At 47.8% G+C, this 27,895-nt stretch overlaps 11 protein-coding genes across 11 annotated transcripts; 5 read left to right on the top strand and 6 right to left on the bottom strand.

Moving 5' to 3' along the window:
- Window positions 1–138: 138 nt before the first annotated feature.
- BO94DRAFT_627361 (uncharacterized protein) lies at window positions 139–1,447 on the top strand (the record flags this gene model as incomplete). Its single annotated transcript, XM_025617417.1, has 3 exons — window positions 139–301; window positions 367–845; window positions 925–1,447. The coding sequence occupies exons 1-3, from the start codon at window positions 149–151 to the stop codon at window positions 1,445–1,447; spliced, it is 1,155 nt and encodes a 384-aa protein (XP_025463700.1). The 5' UTR covers window positions 139–148.
- A 3,611-nt stretch (window positions 1,448–5,058) lies between these two features.
- On the bottom strand, window positions 5,059–5,914 carry BO94DRAFT_227632 (uncharacterized protein). Its single transcript, XM_025606279.1, has one exon. The coding sequence runs from the start codon at window positions 5,784–5,786 to the stop codon at window positions 5,172–5,174; it is 615 nt and encodes a 204-aa protein (XP_025463699.1). The 5' UTR covers window positions 5,787–5,914; the 3' UTR covers window positions 5,059–5,171.
- Window positions 5,915–7,746: 1,832 nt separating this feature from the next.
- Window positions 7,747–9,407, top strand: BO94DRAFT_559662 (cytochrome P450; the record flags this gene model as incomplete). Its single annotated transcript, XM_025614086.1, has 4 exons — window positions 7,747–7,939; window positions 7,993–8,351; window positions 8,421–9,017; window positions 9,066–9,407. The coding sequence occupies 4 exons, from the start codon at window positions 7,747–7,749 to the stop codon at window positions 9,405–9,407; spliced, it is 1,491 nt and encodes a 496-aa protein (XP_025463698.1).
- A 1,317-nt stretch (window positions 9,408–10,724) lies between these two features.
- BO94DRAFT_227640 (putative alkaline lipase) lies at window positions 10,725–12,115 on the top strand. The gene is made up of 6 exons (XM_025606280.1): window positions 10,725–10,945; window positions 10,992–11,119; window positions 11,165–11,228; window positions 11,278–11,648; window positions 11,703–11,747; window positions 11,796–12,115. Exons 1-6 carry the CDS (start codon window positions 10,855–10,857, stop codon window positions 11,955–11,957), a joined length of 861 nt encoding a protein of 286 aa, XP_025463697.1. The 5' UTR covers window positions 10,725–10,854; the 3' UTR covers window positions 11,958–12,115.
- Window positions 12,116–13,498: 1,383 nt separating this feature from the next.
- Window positions 13,499–14,652, bottom strand: BO94DRAFT_627358 (Metallo-hydrolase/oxidoreductase; the record flags this gene model as incomplete). Its single annotated transcript, XM_025617416.1, has 2 exons — window positions 13,499–14,403; window positions 14,459–14,652. The coding sequence occupies 2 exons, from the start codon at window positions 14,650–14,652 to the stop codon at window positions 13,536–13,538; spliced, it is 1,062 nt and encodes a 353-aa protein (XP_025463696.1). The 3' UTR covers window positions 13,499–13,535.
- Window positions 14,653–15,220: 568 nt separating this feature from the next.
- On the bottom strand, window positions 15,221–15,924 carry BO94DRAFT_227621 (uncharacterized protein). Its single transcript, XM_025606277.1, has one exon. It carries the CDS (start codon window positions 15,754–15,756, stop codon window positions 15,310–15,312), a length of 447 nt encoding a protein of 148 aa, XP_025463695.1. The 5' UTR covers window positions 15,757–15,924; the 3' UTR covers window positions 15,221–15,309.
- A 392-nt stretch (window positions 15,925–16,316) lies between these two features.
- Window positions 16,317–17,601, bottom strand: BO94DRAFT_227624 (Zn(II)2Cys6 transcription factor domain-containing protein). The gene is made up of 2 exons (XM_025606278.1): window positions 17,493–17,601; window positions 16,317–17,441 (listed from the first exon to the last, which is right to left on the bottom strand). The coding sequence occupies exons 1-2, from the start codon at window positions 17,562–17,564 to the stop codon at window positions 16,419–16,421; spliced, it is 1,095 nt and encodes a 364-aa protein (XP_025463694.1). The 5' UTR covers window positions 17,565–17,601; the 3' UTR covers window positions 16,317–16,418.
- A 356-nt stretch (window positions 17,602–17,957) lies between these two features.
- Window positions 17,958–20,003, bottom strand: BO94DRAFT_474645 (uncharacterized protein; the record flags this gene model as incomplete). Its single annotated transcript, XM_025608522.1, has 3 exons — window positions 17,958–18,729; window positions 18,790–19,466; window positions 19,524–20,003. 3 exons carry the CDS (start codon window positions 20,001–20,003, stop codon window positions 17,958–17,960), a joined length of 1,929 nt encoding a protein of 642 aa, XP_025463693.1.
- Window positions 20,004–21,204: 1,201 nt separating this feature from the next.
- Window positions 21,205–23,159, top strand: BO94DRAFT_474662 (flavin-containing monooxygenase; the record flags this gene model as incomplete). Its single annotated transcript, XM_025608523.1, has 9 exons — window positions 21,205–21,370; window positions 21,433–21,840; window positions 21,890–21,954; window positions 22,005–22,221; window positions 22,279–22,325; window positions 22,371–22,508; window positions 22,568–22,770; window positions 22,823–22,970; window positions 23,031–23,159. The coding sequence occupies 9 exons, from the start codon at window positions 21,205–21,207 to the stop codon at window positions 23,157–23,159; spliced, it is 1,521 nt and encodes a 506-aa protein (XP_025463692.1).
- Window positions 23,160–25,353: 2,194 nt separating this feature from the next.
- BO94DRAFT_524346 (aldo/keto reductase) lies at window positions 25,354–26,531 on the top strand (the record flags this gene model as incomplete). The annotated part of the gene is made up of 3 exons (XM_025610262.1): window positions 25,354–25,515; window positions 25,564–25,741; window positions 25,792–26,531. The coding sequence occupies 3 exons, from the start codon at window positions 25,354–25,356 to the stop codon at window positions 26,529–26,531; spliced, it is 1,080 nt and encodes a 359-aa protein (XP_025463691.1).
- A 235-nt stretch (window positions 26,532–26,766) lies between these two features.
- Window positions 26,767–27,668, bottom strand: BO94DRAFT_499935 (DUF3425 domain-containing protein). Its single transcript, XM_025609402.1, has 2 exons — window positions 27,466–27,668; window positions 26,767–27,413 (listed from the first exon to the last, which is right to left on the bottom strand). Exons 1-2 carry the CDS (start codon window positions 27,620–27,622, stop codon window positions 26,800–26,802), a joined length of 771 nt encoding a protein of 256 aa, XP_025463690.1. The 5' UTR covers window positions 27,623–27,668; the 3' UTR covers window positions 26,767–26,799.
- Window positions 27,669–27,895: the final 227 nt, after the last annotated feature.

Below are 27,895 nucleotides of genomic sequence, written 5' to 3'. Positions count from 1 at the left end.
CATCACCACCGATGACTGAAGAGTTAGTTCAATTGGTTTGGTTGGCAGCAGAATTTGATGTCAATGCTTGGCTTACTACTACATATATTAACCGATCCGTCGCGTGGACCCGTGCCTGTGCCTGAATCCCGGGGCAGTTGCAATTGCAATGACAGAAGATAGCAATCTCCAACCATGGGCCACGGCCACCACTGCCGCTGTCACAGTATTGGCATTTGTGTGTGTTTGTTTGAGGATAATATCGCGATTAGAAAGAAAGCAGAAATTATGGTGGGATGATTGGATGATTATTTTTTCTATGGTATCCCCCATCCCCTTCCCCCAATCCCCCCTCCCCAACCACACCACACCACTAACAAACCACAGGCCTGGAACTTAATAGTAATATCCTTCATCTTCACCATGATCCACCTCGGAATGGGCATCCACGCCACCCACCTCCCGACCCCCAACATAATCCTCATCGCCAAATACCTCGTCGTCGCCGAAATCCTCTACGTCTTCAACCTCGTCTGGACAAAACTCAGCATCCTCCTCATGTACTACCGGATCTTCCACTTCCCGTACTTCAAGAAATGGGCCTACGGAATCGGCACATTCGTCATTCTGTGGGTGATTTGCATCACATTCCTATTCATCTTTATCTGTGTCCCCGTGCAGAAACTCTGGTATCCGAGTCTTCCGGGGAAATGTATAAGTCAGGTGGGGACGTGGATTGCGAATGCGACGAGTACGATTGCGACGGATTTGGTGATACTCCTACTGCCGTTGCCGCAAGTCTGGAGGTTGCAGTTGAGATTGTCGGAGAAGGTGGCGTTGACGGTGGCGTTTGGATTGGGGTTTTTGTGAGCATACCCTGCCCTACCCTATTTTCTTGGATTTTGGTGGTGGGTTTGCTAATGATGGTTGGGAACGGATGGGTAGTGTAATATTCGCCTCGGCATACCGCTTCACCGTCCTATTTAGCTACACATCCACTGACTCAAGCTATACCCTTGCCCCGGTGGTAGGGTGGACAGCCATTGAAATGTCCGCGGGGATTGTGTCCGCCTGTCTCCCCACCATTCGTCCAGCGCTTCAACTCGCAGCCCGCAAACTAGGCATCCAGAGATTCATGCCCGCGTTGTTGCGCAGTCGATCGGGGAATCTCTCCTCCAAGACGAATCCCAGTCAGATACCGGCTGATAGTGCGACGAATAGTACGGCGGGGATGATGAATCGGAGGTCGTTTTATCATTTGCCGGATGAGGAAACAGGGCTGGGGAAGGGGGTTCTGGCGCAGCAGATTCGGTTGGATGAGGTGCTGAGGCCGAAACATGATCGTGGGTTGACGGTTACGAATATTAGGGGGAGTGGAAATGCACATGATGATAGACTGGGAGGGGAAGAGGATGAGGTGCCGTTGCATGGGATTAGGGTTATGAAGGATTTTAGACAGGATTGTTAGTTTTTTTTTTCTTTGTTTGGGTTTGGGTTGGGTGGGTTGGGAGGGGGTGTACATTGTATTATAGGTAATTGGAGTATGGTAATGGATTTATTTAGATGGTTGGATAGTAGAGGGAGAGATGCGGATGAAGTATAGAGTTAATGAATTAATCTGCGGAGTTCCGAAAGTAAATAGCGTTAGTTTGAGTCCCTATATTCTACGAGTCGTCGTTATTTGATCATATCTACAATCTCTTGATCCGTATTTGGCTGATCTATAATATTTTGTTGCTCGGCAGCTATATGATCCTGTCAGCCAACAAACTGTCCCCATCACTCACAGTGAATACTAAGTGATCATGATACAAGGAACAAACTTAGGAAGACGATATGTCCCTGGAGATAAACCCATTCTATTCTGCCATAAACGTATCCATATCCATATAAGTAGATCCCTTACCAAATTTGATTTGTGGAGGTTTTATCCAGGAGACAAATGACTAGGTTGTCCTTATGTTGATCTCCATAGACAGTCCTCGGTTCATTATATCTCATACGAATCGAGGCCTTCATTCGCGATATAAGTATCCTGCGGTGCTGTCTGCCAACTACTCTGTTATCTAGATATATAGATATTATTGTTGGTTGGGTCTGACCACGCTTTTCATTCCGGTTATTCTTTGCCCCTGTTTTTGTTTGTCAGTTTTAAGTACATATACACCGTATATGCTCTTCTAAGGGATAGACACGGGCAGGCACTGTAGCAACACCGCGTTGAAAGGCTAGAGTGCTTTGACATGGATACGATGGCCCAGACATCACAGCTGCTAGTACAGCATTCCGTCTTTAAGCGACTGGTATCTTCAATGATTGGGTTCCCTCACATGGGAATACCTTGCAGAGCTTTCTAACTCGAGGTAGGTATCTTTATCATTGCATTGATCCCCTCGATTATACGATTTTCCTCAAAGGCTTGTTGCGTAATGTAGGTCTTTCTAGAGAATTATCCAACATCGTTAATGAGTCATCGAAAAGTTCCGCTCGATTAGCTTCCATGACAGCACACTATTGGCTTTTATATCTGCGTGGTATGTTCAGAGCAGTTTGAAAAGTTTCACTCCAAGGTTTTGACGAAGCTATCTCGAAATATCCCAATGTTTATCCAAGAAGAATGAGGAACATACAGACGGGCTATCTGGTGTCTTCCGCGATGAGATAGGTGTATGCGTGAGCGAAATAGAATGACGTACATGTCAAACCACAACAGCCTGGGGAGTATAATTTCGAGGAGACGGGACATAATGTGGTTGTTCGATTCAGGGAAATAATATGCCTGTTAGATTCACAAGACACTCGGACAGGCCAGGGCGGATCATCCTGACAGTGTGGCCTTTGTCGCAAACGACTTTCTAGGATCGGTGTAATTTTTTATTGAGGAATTGTAATAACGTATGGATTAATGACTGTTTGCGTCTGTAGCATTCATTCCCTTTGTTTGGCCATTATCAGTGTCATGGTTAGTCCAAGTTGATATTTCATGTTGTTTGGCATGTGTGCAGTTCTGTCCATGTGTCTCTGCTTTTGAAGGAAGGGATAGCTTCGTGAACATCCGGCTGTCTTTTCTGTTTTTGGAATCGAGGTATTTTTCTACCAATTGGTTATTGTCCTTTCTCTTGTCGAGGTCAGTGAGATTACCCTCAATGCTGTCGCATATTACATATACACCTAAACAAATGTACGTTTCGGCACAGTAATGTTCCAGGCATGTACCTGCGCCTTGAAATCCTTAGCAGTGTTCCTGCAGTTACCACCACATGTTGGGCTCCTCCCACGCAGTCTATCGCATGCGTAAGGAAGGCGAGAAATCCCAGATCCACCCATGGTATATGTTCTGGTCCATTCGAGACAACAAGACACAGAGCTACTCAGTTGCTCAACATATCCGGATCATGAATCCAAATTCTGTTCCTAGCCATCGTTCAGAGCGTGGGCAGGGAACGCTTCAATGGTATTAATTTATAAATACTGACGCCAGTTCAGGGTTTAGAAGATGTTGAAAATTCCCAGCGATATGGGTCGTGGTTGTATTCCGGATCACGTGATTCGACTTTGTCATGTGGATACGGTCAGGCCGATATATCTTGATGATACTGCGGATACTCCCACATTAGCTTCGATCTCCATCAATTCTCTCATCATTAGCCGTTGTATAAGCGCTTCTAAATGTTGGTCCAACGCTTTTGCTCAGTGACCATGACCTGGTTTCCTGACCAGGGCCAGATGCTGCCATGCCCGGCACATTCATCTGTCGAGACTGATGGTAGCTTGGGTGTACTAGCCAGCCTCCTGGATATCATGATCTCATAAATAGGGTGACGTTGTCTGCGACGAAAGACCTAATGATCTGTCGAAAAGATTTCTCATTGTGGAGGAACACTTCATTCTTTGCACCTGTACTTAACATCGAAAGAATCCCGGGATTCGCTCGCCAGCAGGCTAGGTTGCCACAGACGGTGTGGTCAATATAGCAAGAATCTTATCGGAAATCAACAACAGCGTCTGTTATGCATTGGTTATTATCCGGAAGTCAGTGGTCTGGGTCATATCCCCCATGACAATATACTGTCCGACGAGCCACTTCGTCAGTCTCTGGTATGTCCTGACTAGCGTCCCGAAACCCATTGGTTGAGTTTGATCATGATCCGTGCACTCTGCTCCATGAATGAGAAGTCAGGAGGATGGGGTCTTCCCCATGTCTTTGATCATCATATATCTTTGCGCTAATGATAGAAGGGACAATTTGTATGCTCGGGTGGCTGGCGTAGGGCAGTGTAGCAGCCACTGCCGTACATGTTGTTATATGTAGTTCAGCGACTTGTCGAAATCCTAGCGAGAAAGAGTTGGCCCTTGTGTATAAACGCCAGGTATTGGGTTTGATTTCATTCGCCGATAATCTCTTCCTTGATGTCAGAGAATGAGTAGTCTGGTTCTCCTTGGGGATCTTCGGATGCGTCTTGTTTGATGTTCGTGTCCTGGCCCTCTTTACACGCTTATCGGGTTGCTATGCTGCCTTCTGGCCTTTGCGCTTTTTTGCAGGCGCCATCTCGTTCGATGTTTGGTGGGTGGTAAATTAGGAGTAAGAGATTGAAATCGCGGCGATGGGTGGTATCTAGGATAGACTGCCTGTGAGGTTTGGAAGCGGTCTTTTGTTTGTCCAATGTGGGTGATGTGAATTCTGGGTTATTCTTTCGAGAATGAGGGGAGGCTATGGCGAAGATTAAAGGGTAGGATTTCAATCAAGCGGACCGAGCGATAATCTTAAATATTGTAGTAAATCTGATATGTAAGTGTGTATTTCCTCTCGAAGAAGAAACAACAGTGGTTGTGATATTCCTTGATCCATTATTTTGTGAAGGTTAGATATTATTCAATCTTGAATAACATTATCTCGAGTAATCCCACCTGGGGAAAGATACTCAGAGTTCGGTGCGTAAATAGGCATGAGAGACCATAGTTCCTCTTCTCTCGTCACATTAAGGTAGTGTCCGAGATAGACATTCGTTGGTAGTCGATACTGATCGATGTAACTAAGCCTTGGACATCCGGCAAATACCGTAGATTGGGTCTTTTCGGGAAGCAATTAAATGTTTGTTATTCTCCTGAACCATATATGTTGGATAACTTGTCTATATGACGTATAAAGTACTACCACTTGTAAAGATTGGCGCATACCACACAGTTTGGAATCACAAGGTACCCGTCCTTTGGTCTTTCGGGGTATCCGGAATATATCGCCAAAAAATGGGAAGACCATCGGAGAGCATCATTGCGTTCAGGATTGACTTTTCTCGGATCGTTCGAGTGGTTATACAATGGTCTCTTTCTGCGAAGAGCAACCAGCTATGTGGTGTCTTTTCCATCGGGTTTCGGATTTGAATCCAGGGCATTGTGCAAGGTATGACAGTGGACGCCCAAAAAGGTGTATTTGCTCTGGATAATGGTGCCAGAGTAGGTGGATCTTGGTCGTTTGATAGGTTGTTATTCGTGCTGAAAGCGAGGCTCTTGTTGCGAGATATTGAGGTAGAACCTGAGACGATAATGGAAGAGAAAGGCCAATGTAGCTTCGTTGTTGAGATTTGAAGGCAGTAGATGAGGGATTTTATTGAGTATGGGAGTTGGAAGGGAAGATTGTTCTCTGAGATGTGAGGGATATTTATATAGGGTTGGGCTGGTGAAGACATACCGCCCAGTATGATGTGGTGAAATGGGTGTGTGAATACAAGATTGAATGGGTACGATGGTTCCCTTGATTGATTCAGTTTCCAGGTCGTTGAGGTCTTCTCCAACGCTGGTATGAGCATAATGCCAGTTAATTGCAGTTAGTGCCAAAGGAAATACCTCTAGGTCACAGGGGTCACTGGAAAAAGAGAATTACCAACAAAAGCCAATGGACGAGGGAATGACCAGGATACTCTTCTGTGAATTAGCGGCATCTATATTGGAGTTGAAGACCAATTAGGATCAATGCCCTAACTTTAGCGGTGACAGTTAAGGTATTGTGTTGAAGTGTATAGTCCTTGTCACATCAAATACTCAATAATGGATGGACCACATCAATGCTGTGGCAGGCTCAAAGATTGTTCCCATCTGGCTATCTGGGCCCAAACACCCAGTCAATTTCCGGCAAAAGTGGGAAAAATAGAAAGGAAAATAGGAGATCATTCCGCTACGAATTAGCCAAATTCATCGAACGAAAAAGTATTGTAGGCCAAATGCTGATACCACCTACCCCCACAATGATGATGGCAGTGGTGATGATGTTCACGATACTCATATCTCCGATCATAATAATGCTGCTGTTTTCGATCGTCTATGTGATTCCTGAGATAATTTGCGAGGAATCCCCCGCTCATAGCACCCAGAACCTCATGTCCCTTCTAATGGCCCAGGTAATACCCGTACCACCTAGGATGCTTCCACCCAGGCTGCACTCGCTGCCAGATTCATAAGGACCGACTCCTGGTTCCTGGAGTGGAGGCGGGGTATTGTTGCGCTGAAGCGGTCGGTCGGAGGTGCTGATAGAGAGTTGATACGTATTGGTTTATGGCCAAAGTGCGGAATGGAAGTGACATACTAGTACTCTGCACCATTTCCCTGCTCACCACTGCGTGGGTTCATAGGTCAGGTTCTTGGCCTATTAGTGTAGTTTGTTGGCTGGAAGGAGGCTGAGCTTCAAAGTTGTATTGAGGACGGTAGGTATTGTCATAGAGTCCGTGATAATGGTTTGGGTTGGATAGATAGGACATACTGAATGGCGAGGGGTGAAACTGTTAGGGCTAAGATTGTGAGGCAGACGACAAAAAGCTAGAGGACGGAATTGCATCAAAGAAGCAGTCACGCGACTACACCGATTGTATGCATATTCTTGGTTGGGCCTGGTAGTCTATGTCGACATGGATGATGGAAAAGGGCCAGATTTAGGGTACCCATCGGACTGATCATTGTCTTCCATGGGACGTTTGATATTGGAACTTTCACTGTCAGAAGCTCAAATGGTGGAAAGGATTGGTTCGATTGGAAGCAAGACGCTTATTTTAGATCAAGCATGATGGATGCATGAAGTCATATGGGTCATTCAAGACTAGACCCAGCCACCTTCTGGGGGCGCAGGTGCACCACTGGAACGGCCCGCGAGGGCAGCGGATGCGGTGGAATGATATTGAGCCAATGTGGACAGAGTGACCAGTTGGTCGAGCTGCATTCGTATCGTCTGCTAGAGGAATAGATTTGATATCTCACAGAAGGCAATGCCCTTTCCAGGATTTTTCTGGCTGTGGTGCGGGGTATGAAGCTATTTTTAGCTATTCTCCGATGCAGATTGTCATACCCTGGTCGAGCATCTGACTTCAGAGCCAACGCCGCTGACGAGGACAAGTTGTCGTTTGCCAAGTCTGTTGGGAGATCTTCTGTCTTCTACACGAGCAGTCATTAGAGATATACCTTTTGGTCTACATGGTAGTATCTTTGACAGAGTCTTGTGGAGGACACGGATCCCTGGATTCCGCGATTAATCCTCGGACCCTGCATGGATTCCAAGGTCCGAGACCCGCTTAGTCAACATGCATGTCGACCCTTGAAGGAGACTAGATGATTGCCTGATGGGGAGACGTGTTGCTAGGTGCATGCACGATCAGCGTGGCGGATGCAATGTGGTAATCCCCTCCGACTGGCCCTCCATTATATAAGATCACGACATCACCCAGAAGAGAAAACAATTCACGTTCAGTCTGCAGCACAGGCCCTTTGCATTGCCGAATCGATATGACAGTGTTAACCATCCCCACCCTTTCTGCGGTTGCTTTATGCCTGTTTCTGGCAGTATTCGTGAGACGTGCATTGCCAGGCCGTGACATTCCAGGCCCTGTTATGGCCCGGTACACCCGGCTGTGGTATATATGGCAGATGATAAAAGGCGATTTCCAATATACCAACATGAAGCTGCATCGAGATCACGGTGAGCAGTTATGACCAAATCTCTCAAAGTAGCACTTAGCTAATATTTTGCAGGCAAGATTGTGCGAATTGCTCCCGGCTGGTATAGCCTCAATGACATCGACGCTCTCAAGTCGATCTATGCTCATGGTTCCCGATTCATCAAATCAGAGTGGTATGAAGCTTGGAACTTCTCGCCTGACCCCCAAGACCACAATCTGTTCTCGGTTCGGAACACTGCCCATCATTCGGACGCCCGTCGTAAGGTCGCATCTATGTATTCCATGTCTGCGGTCGTTTCCTACGAGCCATATGTGAATGATTGTATCCGGCGGTTCTGCGCCCAGCTTGACTCGTTTGCAAAGGCCGGCTCGATGGTGGACCTAGGGCATTGGCTGCAATGCTTTGCCTTTGATACTATCAGCGGAATTACTGTATGTGTTCAATCCTCCCTGAAAGTTCTATCCAGCGATGTGAAGCGACAGACAATGCTTACCAAATAGTACGGCGAACGAATCGGTTTCCTTGACCAGGGCCAAGACATCAACAACCTGATGGCGAACTTAGAAAAGAACTTTCTCTTCAGCAGTTTGACGGGTCTCATGCTGTGGCTAAGACCCGTGGTTCTTTTCTTGGGCAAGTTCTTTGCATCGTCTGATACCCTGTTCGTGCGTCGTTTCACCGACCAGAAATTCACCGAGCTGTCGCAGAAAGGAGACCAAAAGCCCTCAACAGAAACTCTTCCGATGATACAGAGGTTTCTCCATGCGCAGCGGGATGAGGAGAAAGGCTTAACAGATCGGTATATCAAGGTTAGCGCGGCATCTAATATCGGCGCTGGGAGCGACACCACGGCAATTGGCCTAAGTGCGGCGGTCTTCTATTTGTACCGATCGCCTGACAAACTAGCAAAGCTGCGCCAAGAGCTTGATGATGCTTTTATCGAGGGCGATCCTTCATTTCCGGAAACACAGAAATTACCTTATCTCCAAGCCGTGATCAAGGAATCCATGCGGCTTCACCCGGGGGTTGGATTTCCCCTTTTCCGCCTGGTCCCTCGCGGAGGTGCTGTGATCTGCAACAAATTCTTTCCAGAGGGTGTAAGCAATCTTTGCCAATCTATATCTGAACTAAATTGATGATTGCAGACAAATGTCGGAATCAATAGCTGGGTGATGCATCGAGATGAAAAGATTTGGGGGGGTGATGCTGACAACTTTGTGCCCGAGAGATGGCTGTCGAATAACACTGAAACACTTCGAATGATGGAGCAATGCCTGATGCCTTTTGGCCTCGGCTCAAGAGTGTGTGTGGGGAAGAATATCTCGCTGTTCGAGATAAACAAGCTTATTCCACCGTTGGTCCTGAATTATGATATTGAGATACAGCAACGGGACGGCAAGGATATGAAAGCAAGGAATATGTGGTTTGTCAAGCCGGTTCAGTTTCAAGGAACCATCAGGAGCAGGCCCGGTAGGTCGAGTCTATGATCATGGTCAACGCAAGGCATTATCGAATCAAGGTAGCATTTTAGAATATGAGCGAATGATAAGCGATAAACAAAGAAGCTCTGCCTCGGCACTTGAGAAGTCCCGTCATGGTTTCCCTCTTTGCACCACAGGTAAACTTCCTTCATTAATCTGGGTAGACTGCATCTACAGTTGACGACGCCCATGCCTACCTCGAACGGCAGAAAAAGCAACTCCCGGCAATTGCTATCCCGGATATTGATGTCATGCCGGAAGGACCGGCGAGTTTCTACCATCGGCATGTTACCTGCGATATGAACACCAGGTTCGTGCCGGGACGGGATCAAGAATCGCCACTGCATCCGGCCTGTCTTGTCCGGTTCAAAGGACCGGCGGCGTGCCTTGTATGAGATAAGGCGATGGGGCAACATTTACCATGGCCGAGATTCTTGTGAGAAACTATCAGGCACCAGACCCAGTCCTTTGGGTTATTGATGGTCCCATTTTCGGTCCTTGGATTATGAGTCCAAACTCCAAATGACTGTTCTAGGCCGTGTGAACATCCGCTCCCAGTATACAGTCACTATGATGCATTGAGGATGATTGGAAACAAACATGGCATTCTATTCGCGCCGAGTCCAAAACCCGTCATTCATGTTTTGGCTTTATTGGGGGGGGTTGTTGGGAATGCCTCGGTCTGAAAAGTGACCCGTCTCACTCTGATGAAAGACAGGTATGAGATCATCAGAACTAATCCGCGACAAAAATGGGAATAGATATCCGATCGCAATCGATCTGCGAGTCAAGCTTTGGACCTGGCGTAAGAAGGCCGTCGGAAATCTATCGAAAACGGCGGGTGGGGAGGATCAGGGTTGAGGTCTCAAACATCCTTCCGAGGTTTTCCCAGAGAGCTAAGCAGAGACCTGTCGAACCTTCTAATTATACTCCTGTCGATCAATTTACTGGTCACTAGGCAGCCAGGGTCCGACCACTGAACGCCCAGGGCTCAATTTTGGGTCGAGCGCATGGGTCCCCACAGTTGGCCGGCGATGAAACAACGGAGCGGCGCAGGAAGCCCTAACCGGCACCCTGGATGCTCACCCACGGCCTCACCCCATGGAAATCCCGCATTTCGTCTTGTACCTTGGCGCATAGACGATGACTGGGTACGGCGCATGGCCCAAAGTTTAATCCTTAATCTAATCATACCCTGGGAGTCATCCGCTCCGGTGATTTCGGGTTTCCCTAGCCAGGTTACCAAATCCAATGATATGTATCACTGCTGTTTCAGGGATCAAAATTTTACCGACCACCAAACATGTTGGAAGTTGTCTTATAAAAGGGCAGGCGATGGAAGGTTTCATCGCCTTCTGTCTGACAAGTCTAACCATCCATTTCCAATCATTTTGTCAATCCTTTTCTGTCAATCACTCTTTGTCAATCTTTCTGGTCACTCATTCTCTTTACAATGCGTTTCACACAGTCTTCTCTTCTTGGCGGTCTCGCCCTAACTCCGCTCGCTTTGGCTGTGCCAATGCTCCAGTCTCGGGCCACCGCAGGTTAGTCTAAGGCTCGTCTCCCCAGGACTACCCTGACAGCGCATAGATACCGCCGAATGGACCGAACTTCATCGAGCTGCGCAGCTGGCCTCCGCAGCCTACACCGGTTGTACTGGTTCAGCATTTGATGTGACCATCACCAAGCAGATCAACGATCTCGTGACCGATACTCAGGTATGTCTGTCACTCCAACCAAATAGCCCTCAACTAACTTCCCAGGGCTTCATCGGATACTCCACCGAGAAGAAGCGGATCACAGTGTCCATGAGAGGTTCCACCTCTAGTCAGTACACATCACCACTCTGCAGATACAAACAAGCTAACCATCACAGTGATCGATATCGACAACGATGTCGATACCACCCTCGTCGAGCCCACCCTATCTGGCGTCAACTTCCCCTCCGGCGCCAAAATGATGCACGGCATTTTCTCTCCTTGGTCTTCCGTCCACGACGATGTCATCTCGGAAGTCAGGTCTCTGATCCAGCAATACCCCGATTACTCTCTTGAGTCCACCGGACACTCCCTTGGTGGCTCCCTGACATACATCTCCTACATCGCACTGGCGCAGAACTTCCCCGAGAAGGAGCTCATCAGCAACGCTCTTGCTGCCTACCCCATTGGTAACGAGGCATTTGCCAACTTTGGTGCCTCCCAGAACGGAACATTGAACCGTGGTAACAACGCTGGCGACGGTGTTCCAGTAAGTTTTTCATCCTGTAATGCCCATCATACACTTACTTACTCACTGCACCAGAACATGTACGTCATGTGGCCTTGGGACTTTGTCCACTACGGCACTGTGAGTCCTTCCCATAGCCCAACCTCTATCTCATTCTAACCCCACCAGGAATACTACAGCTCCGGTACCCAGGCCAGCACGGTCAAGTGCAGCGGTGAACGCGATACCTCTTGCTCTGCGGGCAACGGGCAGGTCGGTGTCACTGCTGGACATTTCTCCAACTTTGGTATCGCGATGGGTATGGCCGGATGCTCCTCGTCGCTTTTGTAAGTGATTGACTAGCATATGCAGGCTTGTCTGGGTGCGTATATGTTACTATTGAATAGCAAAACAGGGCTGGATATACTCGCAGCGGGACTTGGCGGGGTTAGACTTTGTTTGATATAGACCACTCATTAGGAAATTAGGTTTAGAATGTCAGATTGGAGATCGATATCAAATTCCATTATATGGTTAAGACGCTTGAAGATATTTCATATCTTAAGAGCAATTCTATGAACACAGATATCCAAGGGTGGCGCTACAGCTACACCAGCCAGGCTATAACCCCATTCTTGTCTATTTACTCTGGATGATCAAGCTATTATATAAAGCATGCTTGGCCTAGTGTTCAATATCTCACTTAGTGTCTTATACAGAACCTCATTCGGGATTTTGAGCTACAGAAAGCTTTATGTAGAGCTCTTTATATACAATTCTACGCAAGACTTCATGGGATTCCAAACAAAATCTTAAGTAAAGGTTCAAGTAAGACCTCAAGTATCCCGTACATAAACAATGAGATAACATAGTCATATCCACTTAGTAATCCAAGACAATCCTCAGGCTCTTAACCAAAACACAGCACCTCAGGTATATGCTACATCCAAGTGACAAAGATCTCCTTACCCTCTAAAACACAATCTTTGCCTAACCTGAAACGTATGGTTGCATCACCTCCCTTCATAAATATTACCCCGTCATTTACACCTTACCACATTTATATCATACCATGAGTCAATAGCAGTCATTTCGTTCATTATGAAATGAAGCTACCTTTCTTGACAATAAATCCCTCCCTTCCCATGGACTTATATCAGACTAATCCCCATCCCCTTCTTCTTCACAATCCCAAAAAACACAAACACTTTCTCACCGTCACATCCCTCCATTCAAGCAAAAGCCTAGATCGCAACGCCACCAATTAGAACACGCGGCTGATAAGCTTCCTTGAGGAATCCAAGATACACCCACTAATTTGTTACGAATACGTCGTTTCACTTGCATGAGATATGATCTTCGATTTGAAGGGTGTATATAAAAATTTGGCTGTTAGCGGTTGTCGTGAGGGAGGTAGTAGACTGGATTGGCAGCAGGTTTTTATCTTTTTTCGAAAGTATTGGTATTTCATATGGTGGAAGATATTGTTGAAGCCCAGGTAGAATGAATTCCGTGGACACAATTGCGGTACTGTCAAGGTGTTATCCGGTGTGATTGACTGCTTATTGGCTCGTATGGGTCCCACATGTCCAATAGAATATAGTACTAAGGACATAGTGGCGTCGTCGTATTCACACGGACCCATCCACCGTGCTCAAGTGTGAATTATAATTCGGGGCTATATATACCATACATGCATGAGCCACTACACTTGAACCAAGCTCCTCCCTCCATTTAAAAAACAGCATAACGTAATTACATCACACAATTTTAACAGTACCCTCAAAGTCCTACCCGGTCAAACAAGACTACAGGCTTCAAAACTCACAACTTTCACCAACCGCACAAACATCAAAGACACCAGTTCCAGGCAATCCCCTCCTCTCCAACTCCTCTCTCAAAAGCCTCGGCGGCTCATCGACCTCCTCACTAGTAAGAGCCCAAGTACCCCAATGTATACCCATGGCTCCGACACTTCGTATCAAGGAAAATCTCCACAGCGTCTCGCGGATTCGCATGGAGTGGACTCCACAAGAACCGCGGCTTATAAACACCAATAGGAATAAGACCGAGATCAAACGGCCTGCGGAGTCGTCCAATCTGTACAAAGCAGGGACAGCGCGGAAGCGACATATACTCGGGACCGTAGTCATCCGTACTCTCAGTCTCCGGCACCGCGCGATACCCCGTGTCGCCGGCGAACCAGACGGATTTTCCACCGGACGAGACAGCCCATGAAGCCCACAGGGTGGAGTCCTTGTCTGTTAAGGTGCGGCCGGAAGAGTGCTGAGATGGGAGGCAGGAGAAGGTTGCAGTGATACGGATTGATTTGGAGACGGAGTCTAGTAGGTCCAGGTTTGCATCCTGCCACCAGTCCAGTTCTGTTACGTTGGAGATGGCGCATTGTCGAAACCAGTCTGCGATGCCTAGGCCGACGAAGAAGTGCGCTTCGGGATGGTGATGCTGGATGTCGAGCACGGATTTGTGGCTGAGGTGGTCGTAGTGAGAGTGGCTGATCACCACGGCGTCGATGAAGGGTAGATGGCTGATTGAGCAGGGGGGTTGGGTTAGTCGCTTGTGGCCGGCCCATCGGACGGGCGTGCATCGGTCTTCGAAGACGGGGTCGAAGAGCACGCGGAGTCCGCTGGGGAATTCGACATAGTAGCATGCGTGGCCGAGCCAGGTGGCGCGGAGGGAGGGATTGTTGTTGAATCGGGAGGTTAAGAATGTAGCTGGGATGACGGGGAGTTTGATGTTTGTGCAGTCGGGTTGGCTTATTTTGCCTGCTCGTTGGGCTCTGCGGGAGGAGGCAAGTTAGATGGGTGGGGATCTTGAGGGTCGAATATAGGTACTTGAATATCTTCGACATCATTTGGAAGATGCTAGATGGGGACCCGAAGGAAGGATATGGGTTTTGGAACTTGATGGTGTCGCCATTGCGGTTCTTGACATGGTGCAGAGTGCGCTCTGCTTCCTCTGGTATATAGAGGTAGGTTTTTGGCCTCTTGGAGACGGAGCTTGAAAAAGGGACTCTTGAATGTTTCATGGCTGCGGTGGTAGCAGAACTGGCCAGTAGATTTTGAATGTGCCTCTGGATGCTGTACATATTGCGGCGACGGAAGGCTGAGATTTTATGGCGTCCATTGCAGGGCTTGAGACAAGATTAGATTAGATTGGTTGCAGCGAATCCCGTCGGTATTCCAAGGCCCGGAAGCCCGCACTCGGGGGGGGGGAATTCCGAAACCCGCACCCACGGAATTGATTACTGCAGGTTACAGGCCAAATTGTTATACGAAGCCTACGGTCATTGAAGTGATCAGATGTATATGAGTGGGTGACACTATCTATCTTGGCAAGTGATGCAGGTAAGTGCGAAGGGCGGAGAACTGATTTATCTCCTTCTCCATTACTTCTTATAAATCGTATCTCAAAATTTCGAACGATAAGTACAGATTACATACTAGGATACTCCAAGTGATCAAACTTACAGGTCAGCTGGTAGTTACACAAATTCGGTCCAAGTAGATTCGAGTGCCGAAATATGTTCAAGATCCTCCATCGTCTCCTGCCAAAGCCTTTCCCTTATTCTCCGACCTTCCTCGGTGTACATCACAGCAGCGTACCTGGACAGTCGGTCAGTCTTCGCAGGAAGTCACCCCTCGAATAAAAGAAAATGGCTACGTACGGTTTTAGAGCCCAATCGCTAACAAACCTTCCATGGCTTGCGATGCCCTCCATGGCTTGCGATGCCCTCCATCACCAGCGCATGGACATACACACTCGCACCCACATGCAATGGCCGCCCGAGGGCCCTTACCACTGGGCGCATGATGACCCGCGCAACCCTATTCGCCTCGCGACCCAGGTTTGTTCCGTACGTCAGGCCTGGGTTGCAGACATTGATGATTACATCGGCTGGATTGACGCGAGCTGCGAGTTCAACGACGAACATCATCAGAAGGAGTTTTGTATTCATGTATTGTTGAAACCGGTCAAATGTGTCGGGGCGGTCCATTAGGTGGAATAGAGAACCGGTTGTGGGTAAGCGCAGCTTGCTGAAGTACATCGTGTCGGAGCCGACGACAGTCAGGACAGAGGGTTGCTGCTGCCGCTTCTTCTCTTTCATAAGCGATGCGAGGAGAAGTGTCATCAAAGCCGTAGAAAGGTAGTTTGTCTGAAAGACCGACTCGTGGCCGGTCTTCTCATTCCGCTCAAATATGCTCCGCTGCACCCCGGCGTTCAAGATCGCGTAATCAATTCGCGGTAGATCTCGACGACATCGGTCCACAAAGGCGATTATGGAGTCGTAATCTGCCAGGTCGAGAATCGAAACTTGCACGGTTGCCCCGGGAAACTCGGCGCGTAGTTGTTGGGCGGCGGTTTCGCCATTGCGCTGCGAGCGGACTGCCAAGACAAGGTGTGAGATTCCGAGATTGAGGTGCTAGCGTGCTGCCTCGAGGCCGAGACCGCTATTGGCACCGGTTACGATGGCGGACATGCCGTCGAGTCGTAGAGTAGTTGGGATGGGGATGGGGCGGACTAGGAGCTGTTTGTGCAGAGTGCCCAGGATGCTGGACTCCCAGGCTACCTCTTTTTCCAATTCGGACATGATGTCAGTGGGCACTTGGACTGTCAAAGTGCGGTTCAAGTGTAGTATCTGAAAGCCAGCGACGGGAGATGAGACCTGATAGGGTTATATAATCAGGGACACACGCCCAATGATCGGTCAAGCGGCATACCGAACACCGTCTCTCGAGGGTGGAGCAAACGTCGAACGTGTTGCCTGATATATAATTAGACCTACAATGCCGGTTAGATAGTGGTGACATCACTCTGCATTACAATCCCCATAGGCCACTGTATAATATCTTCCCAGCCATCAAGCGTATAGCGGATGTCTTCCAGAAGCAGTTGCGACCAGCTTTGCGTAAACCAGGCTCCTCGATTTAGGCTCATCAACGCAGCAAAATGTGCCAGGATTGCTAGCGCCAGAGGATGCCGCCTGGAGCACAGATCCAAGAAGGGATTTTGTACCTCATTAACCCACGCAAAGATCACCCGCGTCTGTCTTTGTCCCTGCATGCTGTCGAAAAAAACAGCCATGTATGTGAAGACTAGTTTCGCAGCGTGCAGACATACAGCCTTATGCTCATTCTCGTCCGGATACTGTTCGATAAAGCTCTGCACTAGTCCTAGTTGTGGAAAGCGAGCTTCCAGGTCTCCGGCATAGGCGAGCTGATGGGAAGAGAATTTGGAGGCCATGAATGGGTCCATGTGGATTAGTGAACTCAGATGTTGCTGTACAAAGATTGAAGTGGACCTGCCAATCTGAATGACACGAATAAACTCTGCCACGGGGTCAAAGTTAGGACTAGAGCCACAACCGACCCTCTTCAGGCGTAAAAGCGGTTCGGTGACAGCGTATAGCGACGTAAAGGTGGAGAACGCTAATACGGCCTTGTGATGAGAAGTCGATGTCTCCAGGCCCTGCAGATGAGGCTTGACGCGACTGATGGCTGCCTGCTGATGCGCGACCGCTCGCAAATACCAGCGCGTGCAAGAGCGATCCCCATTAAACCGTTGAAGAGCGGCCAGGGAGAGAATGCTGTTCAACAGGTAATGGTGTGAGAACCCGAGTTGGACATAGCCATGCTCAAGGTGCTTGGCCTGCTGGGGCATGCCCGGAATCAGCGGGTACCGATGCCAATACTCCAACAGTTCGAGATCGGCGAGCGAATCTTCATTGAGGGGCATTACCGCCAAATTCGGCGAAGAGAAACTACAGGAGATTTGCTGCCTTCGGCATTGCATGCATTGGGGGTGGAATTCGTCACACTGAGAGTATCAGTAACGGAAGCATGTGACTGGAAGAGAAATCACTCCTACCTTAGTATGTCGTTCCTTGCATTGTAAACAGCCATGTCGGGACTTGGCATGTGGTTTACGGTGCTTGGTCATGGTTGTTGCAGCACCGACGGGCTGTTGTCGTATGAATACGAGGAAACAGGAATTCGCAATAGCAGCAGTGGAAAGTGTGGGTGGAGCTAGCAAGTAGTACTAGTATCATCGTATATATACGACGGGTCCCACTGAGACTAACCCAGATAGTATTAGCTTATCACCCCGTGATCTAGCCTTGTTCCGGTCATACTAATCATATCGAGTGATTTTATCCAGATACCCCGTTTTTTTAGGATACCCTGTAAAGTCTTTCTTAATAAATGTACCGGAGTACAATCACCCTGCAATATGACCTCACAAAAGACCTTCCATTAACAGGGTGCACGTATCGACATTCCCAGTCTTCAGGCTACAGACCTAATCCAAATGCCCTCAACACAACATCATCTATCACAATCCTTCCCCCCATCCAAACGGATTCAGGTAGTACTTCCCGACGTAGGTTTCCAACAGATCCCATCCAGCATAAACAACAGAACCAGACACCGAGCCTATACCCAGATGTTTCATCCAAAAACCAATTCCAGTCATTCGCACAGCAATATCCAACACCGCATGAAGTAGCAACATCCTCATCGTGATAAAGCATAACTGTACCACCGCCTGAGACTCAATCGGCAGCATCAGGGACAACAGATGATGAGATACACATTTTCGATACATCCAATATGTATCCGCTGGACAGTTCAACGATGCAAACCGAGCCATGAACGTTGTCTCGGATGCTGACAACCGACGCACCCAGGGGATGAGGTGATTGGCAGCAGCGCATTTCCATCGGGATCGGAATCCAGGTGTGCTGGTCTTGCAGTCCAGAGTATCATCCAGGGTAGGTGTGGCACGATCAAGTAAATCACTCAATAAGAACCAATCCGAGACGTAGAGACGCGAGGATGTATCGTCGGCTTCTGTGGTGCATGGCATACATTCTGTCAGGAATCCCTGTTTGGCGGTCTGATATTGTGTGATACTTGTGAAGAATCGAGGTGTGATAGGACAGATCTCGAGAATTGGTCGAGGATGAGAGGTTGGTGGAATAGGAGAATGGAAGGTGATCGGCTCAAAGCTGATGGTTTTGGGAGGAGTATATCTCAATGTGAGGGGGGTGTCGCAGTGTTTGATGAGCTGGGAGAGGTATTCGCGGAAGATTAGTTCTAAGGATCTGGTAGAGGAGCGGTTAGCATTCAGATGGGTGTGAAAAGGGTATGGAATCACTGCACACCTTTCGATTGGAGTTTCTTTCCGTGCTATACTTCCCTTTCTGACTTCAGGCCGCTGCAAATACTTCAATCCTCCTCTGAACCGGACCTTCAGAGCTTCTTTGACAATGCGCGGTGCTGAGAGGGCGCCTACATGCGTCCATCTCAAAATGAATTTCAGAATATTCCATGACGACGAATCCAGGGGATCGACTGCATCACCCCAAGATGATAACCGACTGGTCACTTTTATCTGGCCCTCCGGGCTGACTGAGCTGAGGGTAGATTGCAGTCGTGGAGGAACTTCACTTAACATATCCGAGAATTTCGCTGGCATTGACCCTCCAACCTTTTCGAACGGGGATCCGAAAATGCTCTTCTCCCATTCGCCTTTATAACTTGTGCACCTTGAGGCAGATGTTCGGAATACAAGGTCTTGCGGTTCGCTGGGCCCATTTAGGAATGTAGCAGTGACTCCTTGCGAAACTCCACGGAGGTCATCTTTTTGCGAGCCAGCCGGGGAGAGTGGAAAGAAGAAGTTGCGTTTCTCGTAGAAAGAGTTGTTGATTTCCATGATCATTGCCTTTAGTTCCCGCGATGGAGAGTAGAGATACCAGTAGTTGATGGCGCTCTTCTGCCACCATAAGAATCTGGGGACACTGAGGAGATAGGCATATGGGTAATCGTTTGGGTTTAGGTTCTGGGTTACAGGTTAGTGATGATTCTATCAGTGCCTGAAGTTTGGAGATGGACCTACCTCTGATCGAAGAAAGCAATGCAATTTCTCTTCCAGGCTGCGTTCCCCACTACCGGGGTCAAGATAGTATCCTGCATCAATCGTGAACCAGCACCTCTGCCACCATCTTTCCTTCGAAGGTGTATTATCAATGGATAAGAGGTTGCCGACACGACCACGGAGCCCCACTGGGATACCTATCATGAAGTAATCGTACCAGTAGTTATAGCGCTCGGCCACGGGAAACCGACGAGCATGGGAGAGCTTTGCAGGAAATAGAAATGGTTTCCCAATATATTCCCTCCTGATGCAGCTGCTGTGAAGGCGAAAGGAGCGGAATACATATGCAGACCAGATTAATTTGAACAATAGGATGCTTAGAGAGATGAAAATGCTCAAGGCCAGCGAAAAAGACAATGCAATAGGTGACTGAAGAGCTAATTTTGATATCCTGAAGAGCAGGGAGGCAGAAGAGAAGTAAATCGTAGCACGCAGCAACATGTTGAGCTCGGGTAAAACGGTGGACAGTGATCTCGATAGAATAGCAACAACTATATTTTCTAGTCCTTATATTTCGAAAATACCCCAATGTGCCTTGACTGGCCTCATCTGCATATTCCCATAAATGGAAGTTACCCTGCTTCTCTGGAATGCTGCAGTCTGCATGCAAAACCCACGTTACACAACTTATTTTTATGGAATGTGACAATCCGCTTAAGAACACAAACGTGACTGACAGATCTTCTTTCTAGAGAATGTCACCATCTGCACATCGACAGAAAAGGAAGTGGCAGTTATCAATTCGGGGGAATGCAGTCTGCAAATCGACGAAAAGGGAAGTGACAGATCGTCTCTCTGGGAATGCAGTCAAAATCTTGGTAGCGCTTTCCCGTAGATCAGTAGTACTGGCCTTTTATGTCGGTCTCATTCGGCTTTTTGGCACTCTTGACAGCTTTCGCGTGGTCCCATTGGGTGTTCTCACGCAGTCTTGCAACCCCTCGCCTCGTAGCCTGTTTCTGCCTCTACATTTTTCCTCGTGGTGGGGGGGGAGGGGGGGGTTGCCTTCACGCCTACAGTCTGAAGAAAGTAATGGGAATGTAAATGAATGTGGGACAGACACCAGGAGAGACGCTGCTGTCATTGCCTGTCATTTCCACATGCTGTCAGCGGCCATGTGCCATACTTCTTTCTATACTGCATCAGACTTCGTAGCCATGTCGTTCCTCTGGTTCTTGTTCATCACACAGAGAAAACCATCTAGTCTTTGTCATCGCCCTGATTCTTCTGGTCTTGCACCGCCTGATAGCCGGAGGAATCAGTCTCTATGTCCAAGTAGAACTTCACAATTCTAGCTCCAAGCTTCACATCCGATAGCGCTGCTGCAGATCTTGGTATTGGCGCTCGGACATATCTTCATGATCTTCTCCGGCGGTCAGCATTGATCGTCCCCTGAATTGCTTCAAATGTAAGTCCTGGCCTAGATTGGCATTCGCCTTCCATGGAATAACATGCCTGATAGGATGGTTTGCAATTTCAAGGCCATGTATAGCTCCTTGCCTGAACTACTGATGATGATCATTTGCGTACCTCCACCTTGTCCACTTATTTGAAGGCTCTTCGCACCTGACATCACCGGAACATCATAAGCATCATCAGAAGGAAAACCAGTTGAGACGGACTTTGTTCTTCATCCGTCTTCGCAATGACGGTGTCTGAATCTAACACTTCTTTCAACGAAGTCATCATTATAGGGGCCGGGTTTTCCGGCCTAGCTATGGCATGTCAGCTCAAAAGAAAGCTGCACTGTGATGACTTTGCTGTGTTTGATCGGGCGAGTGGATTTGGAGGAGCATGGCGTGCAAATCAATGTGAGTTGTTGCTTCTGCCATAAGTCATATCATTATTGTGCCCGTTGGTGACGCTGTATCAGATCCAGGCTGCGGTGTAGATATACCAGCTGCCTTATACAGCCTGTCCTTTGCGCCAAAAACAGATTTTTCCTGTTTCTTTCCCAAGCAGGATGAGATCCTACATTATATTAATTCCGTGGTCGAGCGCCATCAGCTCGCGTCGCATTTCATCGGGCATACTGAGTGGGTGGGCGCTTCATGGCAAGACTCTTCCAAAATATGGCTTGTCATCCTTAAGGATCTTTGCACGGGACAAGAGTTCACCCGCGAGTGTAAAATACTAATATCTGCCGTCGGAGCCCTATCTGTGCCAAACAAGTCCAGCATCCCCGGAACGGAGCGGTTCAGAGGGGACGTTGTTCATACCGCCAATTGGGATCAGACAGTGTCTCTGCGAGACAAGCGAGTGGTAGTGATTGGCAACGGCGGTGAGTACAATGTGACTGGTTGAGTTTCATGGATTATTAATGTTTCCAGCCTCTGCAACACAGGTAATACCAGCAATTGCTAAAGAAGCTCGTGAAATTACCCAGTTTATCCGGGTTTGTGAAGCCTCCGGCTTTTGATTTTTATATTGCTGACACTGATTCAGACACCGCAACTCTACCTTCCTGGACAGAATACCACTATTGGAAGCCTCTGGCAAGGTGCATATAAATATGTCCCGGGATTATTGGTGCTGGTTCGAATTATGATATTTCTCTATCTCGAGACAGCCACTCTGCAATTCCGTCGGAACCGAAGGGGTGCGAGTATGAGAGATCAGCAATTCCTGATTAGCAGACGCTACATTCTTGACAACGCTCCCGGTGGGTCAAGCTCTTCTCGAGAAGTCTAATTAGTATTGATCTGACACAAACGAATAGAAAAGTACTGGTCTTTGTTGATTCCGACCACCGAAGCAGGTTGCAAGGTACATCTCCCCAGTCAGTTCATGGTAGCGGACTAACAAGTGCAGAGACGTGTATTTGACAATGACGGTTATATCCATTGCTTAAACCGGGAGAATGTTCAGCTGGTTAATGGTCCAGTGGTTGAGATTAATGAATCTTCGGTTCTAACTCAATCCGGTGAAATTTATCCTGCCGATGTTATTGTACGTTGTCAAAACCATTACCTTCTAGTCGCGGTTGATGATCGACTGACTCTTCACAGATCCTCGGAACAGGCTTTTCGCTAGCCCACTTCGACACTCAAGTTATAGGCTGCCAAGGCCTAACACGCGCTGAGCACTGGCAGTCCCTCGGCGGAATCAAGGCCTTTAACACAATTGCCATGTCGGGATTCCCTAACCTTTTTTACGTTCTCGGTCCAAACTCAGGCACGGGGCATACGTCCACAATCTATGCTATCGAAAAGTAGACTTCATCCATTCTCTGCACACGACGCCGCAAACTAACACTGCAATAGCTACGTCGACCTTATCATCCGCGTCATTGAGCCCATTCTTAGCAAAAAGGTCTCCTCCGTACAGGTCAAGGCATCCAGCGAACAAAGCTACAGCAAGGCAATAGAGCAGGCGCTTCAAAACACTATTTACAATAATGCGTGTCTCAGTGTAAGGGGTATCACCTGTGTTGAAGCAGTCATATGATCTAACTTCTTCCATTGATGATAGTGGTTCATCGACAAGAAAACGGGCACCAATTGGGCGATTTATCCCTGGAGTTCATTTTGGATGTGGTACACAACCAGGGTTGCCGGACTCGATGATTGGATCCATGAGGTAAGGAGTCTTTTGATGTGAGTATGAGTTTGGCAGAGATGTGTACTGATCGGATAAAGTGATGCATGATGTTTCCCCTCGAATAAACCACTGGCAGAAATTGACATTTTTACAAGTGGAAAAGGTTTTGGTGTCTCACATTTTGATTTGTTCCCCGCTGGTTATTTCCGTTATTTACATCCGATTTCAGAAATATAGTATCTTTTTGACTATCTTAAATAATCAATAGAACAGGGTGCACAGCTCCGCGGAGATTACATCCAATCACTTCCGCTTCGGCCCGTCCCGTATAATACTCCGAGTCAGTTTACTACATAGTACACCTATTACCCCTTCCCTATAACAATAGTGAAGAGTAAAGATCTCCGAGTCCTAATTGAAATCTTCTACTCCTTCAAAAATACCCCGTAAACCCATATCATCAGACACTTCCATGCGTACCAAAAACCTCCCCACAACCCCCACACTACTCGCAACGAAAGACTGCAATGGATCCCCCACCCCTTCCCAACAAACCCATCAAGGCAACCCTATCCCACAACATAATCATTTCTGCAAGACGCGTGTCATGCAATATGAGTATCCCAATCAAGCCAGATACACATCACCATCAACAAATAATCATTCGCATCGGTCCTCCTCGGTGATAGAAAACGACCCTGCATGCATACCTTGACTGACAGGTAGATTTAAACTTTTGCAACACGCAAGGAGAGACAATCCCTACCATAATTACTCCCCTTGGAATGTTTCTAGGAGAATTTTCAAGCCCGTGTGTTGTCATGTGGGTAAAGCTCTCTTTTTATTAACCTTTTTCTGTGACGGGTAGCATTCTTCCCTTTGGTGGAGATGGTACACATGTCATTGTTGGGTATGTGGATCGCCGGGTTTGGAACGTCAACGGTGGCGGGTGTGCGGGTGTAGATCGGGGAATGTTTGGTTTCGCTCCCTTGCGTAGAAGTCAAAGTTTATTGGGGGGTTAGGCGGCGTGGGTGGTTTTTTTTGGTTGGGTGGGTGGTGGATTGGATGGGGGAGTATCGCGGGTAGGATTGGTTTTGGTTTGGGGACTTTGTGGGATTTATATGTGTTTATGTATCTTGAGTAGACTATGAGTGTGATTGTTCTTGGGTCTCATGAGAAATTATGTGTTTGGAGTAAGATACTACAGTGGCGTGTGTTTGTAACTGTTTACTATTCTAGTCAGAATATTATGTCCAGTTCTTTTCCAGGTATTTATAAAGACCATAAGGCCATCATTACCCGCAGATACCTCTGCGGACCCCTAGAGTCCCCTATATGCTCAGGTACACATGGGATGAGGCGGGTAACTACCCTTGTAAGGATTCACTTCCTTACAGGGCAGCTAAGCAAAAGAAGTCCTGTCATACACTAGTCGTTGTTGGCACTTGTTTCTTCCTGGGTGTCAGTATACAGCACTAGTAGAGGGTGTGGAAGCGAGCCGTCTTCTATCCGTTTCACCGTAACAATTGTCTATGAGTATGCATTTAGGATAATTGGCTAATCCCTCTGTACAATTTACTTTGCGCTCCCTGTGGGGAATGCCACCATCTTCAGGATTTTCATTGGCTTTGTTGGTAATGTTTGTACTCGATGGCTTTTGATCCTTATTTGAATAAAGATGGGGGGAGGGGGGGATGAAAAGACATAAACACACACACACACAGAGAAAGAGAGAGAGTGTGTGTGTGTGTGTGTGAGTGAGTGGGAGAAAGCGAAAGAGTGAAAGCAATACAAACACGACAGAATGCATGTGATTTGACGCACGGCCCCGGCAATACTAACCAAAGTACCCACTCCTTCTATCTGTAACACTGTCTATTGGTCAAGCTCTAGCAGTAACCCACAATCTAAGCACTAGCGTCGGTCTACGGAGTAAGCAGGTTGCATGAGATTGGGACCTTCTTACAAAGCCAAATCCAAAGCATCCAATTCAGTTCGATAAAACACATATGAAGACACCAAATTGATAGTATATCCGGGTTAATCTCCGTACCCAAGGATGTTTTGCTGACGATGAGGTGGAGTAAACACAATCTCCCCCGTTCGGTTTGATGGGATGACAACTTGTCCTCTGTAGTAGGGCAAAGAAGAGGCATAAATACCAGCCTATTCTCCATGATCCGATCATCTTCCCAATCAGATTATACATTTACACTTTCTATGAACCGAATCTTTGCAAACCTCCACCGCGAAAATGTCTTCCAACACGTCGACTTCCCTACAGAACGCTCTCGAATCCTCCACATGCGAGTACCGACGGCTCGGAACCAGCGGTCTCACCGTCTCAGTCCCCATTTTTGGATGTATGAGCCTGGGAGATTCCAAGTCCATGCCGTGGACAATTAGCGAAGATGAAGTCCGACCTCCAGACCAACACGCAATCCTCTCACTAACATCAAGCCAGGCACTTCCGCTCCTCAAAGCCGCCTACGACTCGGGTCTCAACACCTGGGATACAGCAAATGCTTACTCGAACGGGGTCTCCGAGATTCTTGTTGGCAAAGCCCTAAAGAAGTATAACATCCCGCGAGAGAAAGTCGTCATCTTGACGAAATGTTTCTGGGGTGTTTCGGAAGAGCCTGGTACTGATTCTCCAGGCCCTCTTAACCTCCCTAGCTAATGTATATCATAGAAACCCTCCATTGGTCAACCCGGAAACCATTCGAAGCATCCAAAGACTACCAGAATCAATTCGGTTTATCCAGGACCGCAATCATCAACCAAGTCAACGCCTCACTCAAACGACTAGACACAGACTACATCGACCTGTTACAAATCCACCGATTTGATTCCACGACTCCCATCGAGGAGACCATGAAAGCCCTGCATGATCTTGTCCAATGGGGTAAAGTCCGCTACATCGGAGCGAGCAGCATGTGGGCTACGCAATTCGCCCGCATGCAGTTCTGTGCTGAGAAGAACGGGTGGACCAAGTTTATCAGCATGCAGAATCAATACAGTCTTCTCTATCGCGAGGAAGAGAGGGAGATGAATCGGTTTTGTAATGATACGGGAGTGGGGTTGATTCCTTGGGCGCCGTTGAATCGGGGGAATTTGGCGAGAGCGCCGGAGAGTTTTGGGTCGACTGTCAGAAGTGGGGAGGAGAAGGAGAGTAAGGTTGAGTTGCAGGAGGCTGATGTGGCGATTATTAACAGAGTTATGGAGGTCGCTGAAAAGAGGGATTGGCCGATGGCGCATGTTGCGTTGGCGTGGATTAACAAGCGTGTTACGAGTCCGATTATTGGGTTTAGTAGCGTGGAGAGATTGGATCAGGCGATTGCTGTTCGGGGTAAGGTGTTGACGGATCAGGAGGAGAGGTATCTGGAGGAGCTGTATAGGCCGAAAAATGTTCTTGTTGCGGAGACTCTTTAGATATGTCTAAATGTGGTAGGATTGATTGATGTCTAATCAGACACGAGGTCGGGGGAGTTGTATGCTTAGTTCCCTGTGGTTTCAATATTTTTCCCGTAGAAGCGGTCTAAGGGAAGCTGCTGGAGCAATACCCGGTGTATTATCACTCTAAATGAACCCATGAACAAGGCATGTCTCCAGTATAGGCCTACGAAACTGTACATACGAAATCTAAACCCCTTTTCATTCTATAGATCACAAATCAAACAAGTTATGAATGGAAAGAAAATCACAAATACCTCATAATAACACTCTCCCCCCTCCTCAACCTCCATTTATTCGTATGATGCAAAATATCCGGACATCCCTGAATCACCCACCCCCACTTCTTAATAAACCCCTCAGTGACTTCCCAATTCCCCGGATCAGTCGGCTCCCCCCACACCATCAACATATTATCCACGGCATCCGGATTCCAGAAACCCAATATATCCAAACAGAATTCATCTTCGTCATAATAGTTCAGCCTACGGATCAGGTTATCCCGTGCTCTCGGATACGGAAAAAAGTCCAACCACGGATGATGCGGCATTCTACACTGCATCACCGTTGGACGTAAAGATACCGGAAGGGGTCTTGGGCCAGGTCGTGCGGGGCCGATATGGTTAAATGGGGAGAGGACATCTGCTTGACACAGGCCATCGACTTGTAGGCCCAGAAGACTGAGATTGTGTACGAAGGCGCGGCAAATATTGGCTTTGGTTAGGGCGAGGAGGTGGTCGGGGCTAGGTTGGCCCAGTATATAGCATTGGTAGGCTGCCATTTCGAACTTCTCGAGACGTTGGACCTCGCTTTGTGATGAGTGATTCTGGGGTGGTTGGATGCGTTTGTGTTGGCGATATCCTGGTGTATGTCAGTCTGTAGAGATATATTATTGAATAAGGGGGTGACGTACGGTAAGCTCGTTGGTTTAATCTGTTTTGTCGTCGTCGTCGCTCCGCGGCATTTCGGATATGGCGCCATTCATCTTTCTCTAGTTGTATTTGGCGCTCGGCTAGAGTGGCGTCACGGAGGGAGGTAGGTCTTGCCGTGTTAGGGTTAAGATGCTGCATGCTTACTTCTGCTTATGTTGGGATATGTTAGTTCAATCAGACAGACTGGGATACAGAGATCAATTGGAGATGGATGTTGGTGCTTGATTTTGGTTGGTTGAAAAGTCATGTTCTCCACAGCTGCTGACAAATATAGAAAATGACGTAGTTGCAACCATACGCCAGCCCTACCACTGAGGTTTTCCTATTGGAGTTAAGTTACTCCGTGATGTGTTTGTTTTTAATGTTCAGCTTCGATCATATGGGATTTTCTTGTGCTGAGCAGCTCAGTTT

Source organism: Aspergillus sclerotioniger (assembly GCF_003184525.1).
Source record: "Aspergillus sclerotioniger CBS 115572 chromosome Unknown BO94scaffold_30, whole genome shotgun sequence".
NCBI classification, from domain to species: domain Eukaryota; kingdom Fungi; phylum Ascomycota; class Eurotiomycetes; order Eurotiales; family Aspergillaceae; genus Aspergillus; species Aspergillus sclerotioniger.
This window is presented reverse-complemented; position numbering and strand designations above follow the sequence as displayed.